General features: G+C 43.4%; 1 protein-coding gene across 2 annotated transcripts; it reads right to left on the reverse strand.

Annotated features, from left to right (window-relative positions):
- Positions 1-236: 236 nt before the first annotated feature.
- On the reverse strand, positions 237-7,519 carry LOC125513323 (protein ACTIVITY OF BC1 COMPLEX KINASE 8, chloroplastic). 2 transcript variants are annotated; one of them, XM_048678410.1, is made up of 20 exons: positions 6,905-7,519; positions 6,273-6,408; positions 5,521-5,687; positions 4,658-4,778; positions 4,449-4,549; positions 4,245-4,343; positions 3,682-3,792; positions 3,515-3,594; positions 3,350-3,419; positions 2,585-2,658; positions 2,440-2,509; positions 2,269-2,357; positions 2,027-2,151; positions 1,832-1,912; positions 1,661-1,721; positions 1,505-1,559; positions 1,308-1,406; positions 1,126-1,215; positions 684-743; positions 237-595 (listed from the first exon to the last, which is right to left on the reverse strand). In XM_048678410.1, exons 1-20 carry the CDS (start codon positions 7,502-7,504, stop codon positions 479-481), a joined length of 2,406 nt encoding a protein of 801 aa, XP_048534367.1. In that variant the 5' UTR covers positions 7,505-7,519; the 3' UTR covers positions 237-478. The 2 variants fall into 2 exon arrangements, with proteins under 2 accessions (XP_048534367.1, XP_048534366.1); XM_048678409.1 differs by having other exon boundaries at positions 2,440-2,658.
- Between the last annotated feature and the right edge of the window lie 929 nt (positions 7,520-8,448).

Consider the following 8,448-nt stretch of genomic DNA (forward strand, 5'->3'; position numbering starts at 1 on the left):
CGGCGAACGCGCTTTTGCCATTAGAAAAGACACGTGGACTCCACAGCCCTTCACTCAGCTGGCATGCGGGCCCGAACACGTGCATAACATTTATCAAGACCAGCAGAGGTGGTTGGGCAACCAACACACGGGCCTGAGGCTGACACCGAGCAGATACGCGCGCGTCCGTGTGAACGCAAATCGGGTCGACACAGGCACACACCAACCGTCTATGAATTGATGTATGCGACAGAAAGTGAAACAGGTTGCACAAGCTGTGCTATACTGCTTATATTTACTCTGCAATTGTACAGTATGTACATCTCTTCATCTATTACACCGCATGTACAAAGATTTCATACTCGTACGCCGATGGCTATGCTACACCACCTCTGAGGTAAAACTGCACACAGGCAAAAGGAAAAGAAAAAGCGGATGATAACCGCAACGTATTACACTGAAATCTTTTGGATCAGCTCTCACTGGTCGATTGGTGAACTCAGGCAGTGCCGGTTATCAATCTCTCTTGTTGGTCCAGCTTCTTCACCTTGAGAACGCCAAGCAGGATTTGTAGCCCAAAGAACGCACAAAGACAGTATCCGATGGTTGCTGGCATCTACAATGGATAAATGGAAGTGTGTTTGAATTTAGTTTTGTGCTGGTAATTTTCTGAAAGATGAATGCAGTTTCTTTGGGAAACTTACCCGGATCGAATTGAGGTGCAGAATGGTAGCGAGGTTTACCAAACTCCCGGCAGCCACTCCCTGGGTGACACACAGCAGCGTTTCACAACAGAGGATGGTATTAGCACTCAAAAGAAAATAAAAACAGAGCACGACATCATGATCACATATAGGGGTGTTCATGGCCGGGTTCAAACAAACCCAACCAAAACCGACAGTCAGATGAAAGTACAGCTTTTTCATTAGCCATGATCAAGGACACAAGTTCCAGTTCAAATAAATGAATTGAGCGGTTCCCACCGTGAGACCATTTTTTAACACCCTAATCACACACAGTGCATAGCATCCTAAGAGTTGAAAAACTGGCACCCACCCACTATCAGTTTTATCTTGGACAGCCCTAAATTCCCATAGCAATGATAACATAACACAATATAAAGCTTAATTAATTTATAAAACTCACATATCCAATTGTTTTCTGTACAGCGGCAACTCTTTGAAACGATCTTTCTGATTCTAATGCTCTGACACGAAGCTTGAGATCACCTTGCTCCTGTTATAAAACAACAAAAAATAGACCATTGAGTTCATTGTTGAATGGCACCAGCAAACCACGGAAAATAGGCCAAAGAACATTGTAGATACCAAACGCTCAATGATCTGTGCAAGTTTTTCAACTCTGTCAGGTTGACGGAACACATTGTAGAATGCACGAGATTGCCTGTCCCATCGCTTCCTTGCATCCTGAGGTATAACGAAATGCACATGAAACAATCACTCCATGGTAAACATACTCAGGCGTTACCATGTAGGTTAGAATTATGGACCAAAGGTTAACTTGCCTTAACAAGTACTTCAACACCAGCTTCATTAAATCTGAGCAACTCCATGGCATAACTAGTAATTTAAATAGATGCATCAAATCAGATTCAGAGAAGGCCATGTCAAGATTTTGTCAATTAAGAACATGGAATGCTACTAATGTAGAGAATACTCACGGCTTAGCAATCTCTGTAATATCAAATCTAGGATCTAAACCTTTCCCAATACCATCCAGTACTGAAAGAATGGAGAAAGCATAAGGAGCCATGAATGGACAAAGCATAAGGAGCCATGAAGCTATGGCATCATGTTACAGCCATGGTTCTCTACATGCAAAGCTGTCAGACCTGAGAATGCTCTGACCACAAATGTAAAGGTGGCAGGGAACCGAAATGGTTGATCAGCAGCAATTGCCAAAAGATCCTCTCCTGTAAAATTTTGATGCAAGTTAAAACAGAAAAGCAAAACCAGTAGAATGACATGCATGGCATGTTTCTTTCTATCATGTTCCCTGATAGATTGCAGGAATCATGAACCATTACCGATAGCTGCAAGTCTCTGCTTCTTCTTTTCAAACTTTTCCTCCTTAGATAATTGTTTTTTAAATCCAGGTTCCACGGTTGCCATCTCTCTCTCTTTCCTTTGTGCAGCTAGACGCTCTTCAAAGCTATACAATAGATAAACAGAACTCGGTGAGGCTAAGCGGCGTTGTTGATCTCATTTAGGAAACTTTGTAACTAAGTACAAAGGAGCATCCTTCCGGGATAAAGGACTAGTAGATTACCTATCCAGGAAAAATTGAGCTGTTCTTCTGACGGCTGTCATATCTCCAGTAGGAACAAGGACACCCATTTGAACCATTGCTTGAAGCACCTGCATGGATACACATGATGTTCTGTCAAACTTCATAGGGTCTACATTATTGTCTGCAGGTAAACTACCAAGAAAAACTTACTTTATCAGGATCTTTTTCATAAACTCCATAAAATACTTCAAGCAGTCCTTCGCGGATATTTGGGCTAATACTGCAAGTAAAAAGAATGAAGATTAGATTGATTACATAAATGGACTTTGGAGGAAACAAAATGATCATAAGCAACCTTCCCATCATCCCAAAGTCATAGAAGATAAGCCTCCCACCATTGGCATCATCAACAGCAATGTTCCCTGGATGCTGTAAACGGAATCAATTTAACCAGTGCACGGCTACTGCATTTAATCGAGATACTTAAAAGGAGCAAAATAGAGTACATATGATTTGATATCATGGAATTTATAATCTAAGAGATGATAATATTTGACATTATGGCTATAGCTAACATAAATAGAGCTGCACCCAATAAAATTGCCAAGGTTGGAGATCGTTTGATGATTTGGAATGCACATATGCTTTGCTGATGGGACTCTGGCAGAGCATGACCACATAACTACACCTAGTTTCTCTTAGTGCATAATAATTTTTGTGATTCATTTGAATGCATTATAGCGCCCCCACAAAAAAACATTATAGTGCAATAATAGAAGGTTGACTGCATTTTTTTTATTTGAGCGCAGAAGACATTGCCAAAACACTGGAAATAAAACACTAATATAGTAGATATAGAGTAAAATGAACCTGCAAAGGTTATACCCGAATTCATCCATGTAATCAAGAGGACAAGAGAATATAATGAGAAGTAATGAACAAGACATCCATTAGCCCAGACACTGCTTTACTTTATATGTACTGTATCCATGAATTTATCAGAATTTGTAGAACATTCTTTAATTCTCAAACTGCAAAAGGGAAGCAGCTTCCCTGCCTGGACACCGAAGTCCAATTGAAACAACTACAGCATATTTCGCTTATGTATAGTGCAACTAACCGGGTCGGCGTGGAAAAATCCATGCGATAAAATCTGCTCAAGGTAGGACTCAACAGCATACCGGCCTAACCTGAAAAAGATTACGGTTGGCAACAAAAGATACCAATGTTAGTAGGTACTGCAAAAAAAGTCATGGCCGAGTAGTATTCAGACTTCAGAGGATACCTTTTCCGATCAAGCCCTAACTTATCTATCTGCTGTATCCTATTTATTTTGATTCCTGGGACATACTCCATTGTTAGAACCTACAAAGCATACAAAATAAACTTAAGTCTTATCTTCTGTTCTATGTTGCTTGAGAGTCTATTCACAAATTTCTGCATGGAAGGAACCTGAGGTGTAGTATACTCCCAGTAAATTTCTGGAACCTTCACATAATCCATATTTTTGAAGTTTTCAGCAAACTTTTCAGCATTAAATGCTTCTTTGGTATAGTCTATTTCCTAAAAAACAACCATAAGATGATTATGTAATTTGCTTTCATGTAAATATACAAGAAACACCGAAAATCAAATGGCTGATTTGAAAGAATTTATCTAATACAATCTAAGGAAAATATATTGATAGTTTGATACAAAGAACTCAAAGCAAGAAAGAGCATCATGAAATGGACTAATAATACAGAACAAAGTCAACATCAAGATGTAAGCCTCTCAAGCCCAATCCTCGCACTATTATGGAAGTATTGACACCAAAACGCTGTTTTATGATGCCTAGAGAACTCTACCTACGCATCAAATTATCTCAATTTACTCTCACTGAGGAAAGATGCATAAAAAATGGATACGTTTGCTTCCGATAGTCTGTTATATAATAGGTGTTATTTCAAAAACCTGAAATCTGACAAGCGTGAGATAGTAACAGACCGTAGGTTGTGAGCATAAGACAGCCGCACCTGATATAATACATTTGCACATTCATCATAAATAGCAACCCAGTCTCTCTTGGCACCATCTGACTTGGGATCCACTTTCTGAAGGTATTCTGCTATTACCTAGAACATCATCAGTTGAGGCTATCAGCTGATGGTTTGAAAAGAAAGAAAAATAATAGAGAGGCACAATCTGTTAGGGAAAAAGTACACTTTTAAGAGACTTGCCCTTAAATTCTTCAGATCAATATCAAACAGCTCTTTCAGACCAGGCCTTTGCACCTTGAGTACAACTTCTTGGCCATTTAGGCTTGCCCGATGAACCTGGCCTGCCAAAAAGGGATGTATTGTTACAGTGTCAAGTTGACACAAGAAAATAAAATGCTTTTGTTCTAGTCAAATTTCAAGATTACATATCTAGTCTACGAGCTTATTACCGAGGCTAGCAGCAGCTAATGGTTCAACGTCAAATCGTTCAAATATCTCATTTACAGATGCTCCCAGCTCTTCTTCAATAGTTGACACAGCTGTCTCTGAAGGGAATGGAGGGACCTGATCCTGCAAAAGAGGGTCCATGATAACATTAGTATAAAGTAAAGATATAGCACTGCTAGTTACCAAAAATCTAGGAAATGCGAGAAGTTTTTAACTGACAAGAACGACTATTTTACTACGCTGATCTGTTGACCAATTTAACTAAATTGGATACATATTTATGCATAAATTTGCAACTGGAGGACTTTGGGGAATTTGGGTCAGCAACAATCAAGCGCATATAGCTGAAGCTCGTAAGCTACTGGAGGAGATCGTGATTAGCCGGCGCTAACAGAAACAAGAGACGGTAAGATTTCAACGACTGAGAGCAGTTAGCTGATGGTGGAAGTGTTCTAATAGGCCTTAAATACTTGTGTTTTATCAAACCACCAAAAAACAAACGATGTTTCATATGCAGATAGGGTGGTTCATAGCAGGTATTATGAGATTCTGATAGACCCCCAATTTAAAATCCAAGAGATAATCTTTTGAAGTTAATCTATGTCAAGACACTTAGTACAGATTTTACCCATGGTCATTACTGAATACTTTTTTTTTGCGGGAGTACTGAATACTTATTTTAAGATTCACAGACTTTTCGCTACGAGTAATGAAACAAGCCCTTATGTTTTTCTAATAGGTTAAGTACACGTTCCCTATAGCAATCTATTACAGATGCAGATTTGCTAATAAACAATAATCCAATATTCACCGCAGATGCTTTGGATGTGTCCAGATGCGGAAGTATAGAAGTGTGCATGCAAACCTGCAATTCAGATAATTGATCCACATATTCTTTTGGAAGAATATCCACCCTGGTGGAGAATTGCTGTCCTATTTTAATAAATGTGGGGCCTAATCTCAAAATACTCTCCTTGAGCCACTTGGCAAGAACTTTCCTCCTCATTACCCTTTTCTCTTCCGTCATCCCCCCTGCAGGTAATTCATCGGCATGAAGGGATGCCTTATGCAGACAATTTTACTAAGAATATGTAGGGAACTTTAGGGCACAAACGAACAGCATCCAGCAAGTCAGTGAATTGTTTAAAATGCAATACACCCTGTTTATAAGATGAAGGATTTTAAGCCGGCGTCCTTTCTCCATGTTATCATATAGTACTTCTTGTTATATGTTCAAACAGTAAGGCACCTTTTATGACATGTAAGCTAAAGTAGTTGGATTACACTTCATCTCAAAAGCCATGGAATTGCCTATTATTTTCACAAGTAGAAAAATAAGTCCAAATCTGCCTCTCAAGTATCTTGGTAACGAATATACTAACACAAATAAACATCTGAGGCTGCACGTGGTTGACAAGTAAAGCCTAAATGTGCAAAAAAAATATGACACATAAAACAATCATTTGTTATTTTATGGAATATGACCCAAAGACTTGCAAGAAACTGACTGACATGTAGTGGAGTACGAAAAGATAGAAGTCCAGGTACCTAAGCTTTGTGGTATAAAACCTTTAATATAGTACCGTGTCGTTTCTGTTTGCGTGATTAAGTTCTAACCTCGATAAGTGAACTTCTGGTTGTTGAGCCAAACCTTGAATATAAATGCGAAGACAGAGCCCCATATCTCCAAGGTTCTTTGAATCGTTGAATAGGTTTTAAACCGATTCCAACGACCACCAGGAACAACAGACACCTGCAAGATTTAGATTTTTCAACCCAGAATGAGGAAGCATTAATAATGGCATGAGATAAACATTTCAGCTGATCCCAGATGAACAACAATATTAACACAAATCATGGAGTCAAAATGTGCATGACGGTAAGTCATGCTTCCATCCGCACAAGCTGAAAGCACTACAGGGCTGACAGAACAAACAACTGACAAGCTTGTTTACTTCTCTCCACCACGGTGCATATTCTATTACTCCTTTCTGACGATGCTATTACCCGGCCTTCCCTGAATATAACTTCATTCCAGCTAGAACAAAATATGAATGACCTACTCCTTGCATTACACATTTACACTGACGTGTCACTGAAGTCTTTAGTCAAAACAACATGGCAGTCCTGCTTACTACAGGAGATATCGCACATCCGTCTCGGAAAACAAAAATGGCACAACGCACTGATCGCACACACTGACAGACGCATACTTAGGAATAGAAAACGCCGAGCAAACAAATATTCACCTTGGGCATGGCCTCTCCGTCGCTTCGCTTAAACCATGCGTCCTCCCTGCCTATCTCCTCCACTCTCTCCTTCCTCCTCCTCTCATCCTCACCCGGCCCACGGCCGGATACCACAGAAGTGCCAGACCCGGATGGCACGGGCTTCACGCTCGCGCCGTTCCCACTCCCACTCGCACTCCTGTTGCTGTTGCTGTTTCCGTTGCCGTTGGACCCGAGGTACGCCTCCACCGCGGCATCGTCGTACCCGAGCCTGCTCGCGCTCCCGTTGAGCCCGAACTTCCTGGCTTCCTCCTCAGTAAACGCAGAGGAGGATTTCTCCTCGAGAACAGCAAGAACGAGGCGGTCCTTTGATCGGCGGCGGAAGCGGAGCGGTGGCGGGGGGCGGCGGAGGCGGAGGTGGTCGGGAACGGAGAGCGAAGAGGAGGCGACGAGGGAGGCGGCCGCGGTCGCGACGGACATGGCGGGGCGGAGAGCTAGGGTTTGGCTGTGGGGGTCGAGGGGGTGGAAGCGAGGGGAGGCGGCGGAGGAGGGAGTGGTGTGGAGGAGGGAGCAAGGCGCGGGAAGGGCCAGAGGAGAGCGGTGGTGGGAGGGGAGCCACATGGTTGGCACGGAGGATGAGGCGATCTCACGTGTGGAGAGGTGATTGGGGCGACGGTGAGTGATGGGGCCCAGTTGGTGGGGTAGGATCACGTGAAAAGTTTCTTTCTTTCTTTCTTTTTTTTTTTGAAAAATCTTATCTCGCATTCGTCCAATTTTAAGACTTAGAGCAACTCTAGCAGACCCCGCATCCGTCCCCGACCCACAAAATAACCGTCAAAATGCGGGTAGGGGCGGAAAAACCTGCCCGATCAGAACCCGCATCCCGTCCCGATCCGCAAAATTTTTTGAGGGACGCGGCAAAATCCCAACCCCAACCCGGGAATACGCGGGTTTCCCCCTCGCGGCTGCGGTGCCCTGCGTCACATAGAAGCAGTTGGCGGGACGGACATTTCAGCCCGCGCGCTTTCCCTCCTCCTTCCGCCACCGACCGCCCTTGCTTCTGCCCGCCCGCCGCCGGCGATTTCCGGCCAAATCTACGGGCGGAATCGGTCCACGGGGCCGCCCACACCCTCCCGCCCCGAGACGCTGCACCGCCCCCCGGATCCGGCGAGAAGAGACGCCCTCGTCGCTGCCGCAGCCGGGGATCGACCACCGTCGTGCCCACCTCCTAATCGCCGCCCGGGATCACCCGCCGCGTCCGCCACTGGTTAGTGCGTTTTGTTGTGATTTTTGCAATCTAGGTTTAGTTTGGTCATGGCACCTGCCGTGAAGGAGCACGAAGACGAGAACCGGAAGAGGAGGCGAGGATCGACCGTCGGGCGTCTTTGCATTCCCCGGAATTGTCATCTTAGGAACGAGATGTTGATGCAAGACTACTTCACGGAGAATCCAACGTATCCACCGCACCTCTTCCGGAGAAGGTACCGAATGCGTCGAGTGTCAAAATTGTTCAAGCTTGCGAGGCAAATTGCCGGTATTTTACTCAAAGAAGAAATGTTGCGGGC

The sequence above is a fragment of the Triticum urartu genome, chromosome 6, assembly GCF_003073215.2.
Source record: "Triticum urartu cultivar G1812 chromosome 6, Tu2.1, whole genome shotgun sequence".
Taxonomy (NCBI): domain Eukaryota; kingdom Viridiplantae; phylum Streptophyta; class Magnoliopsida; order Poales; family Poaceae; genus Triticum; species Triticum urartu.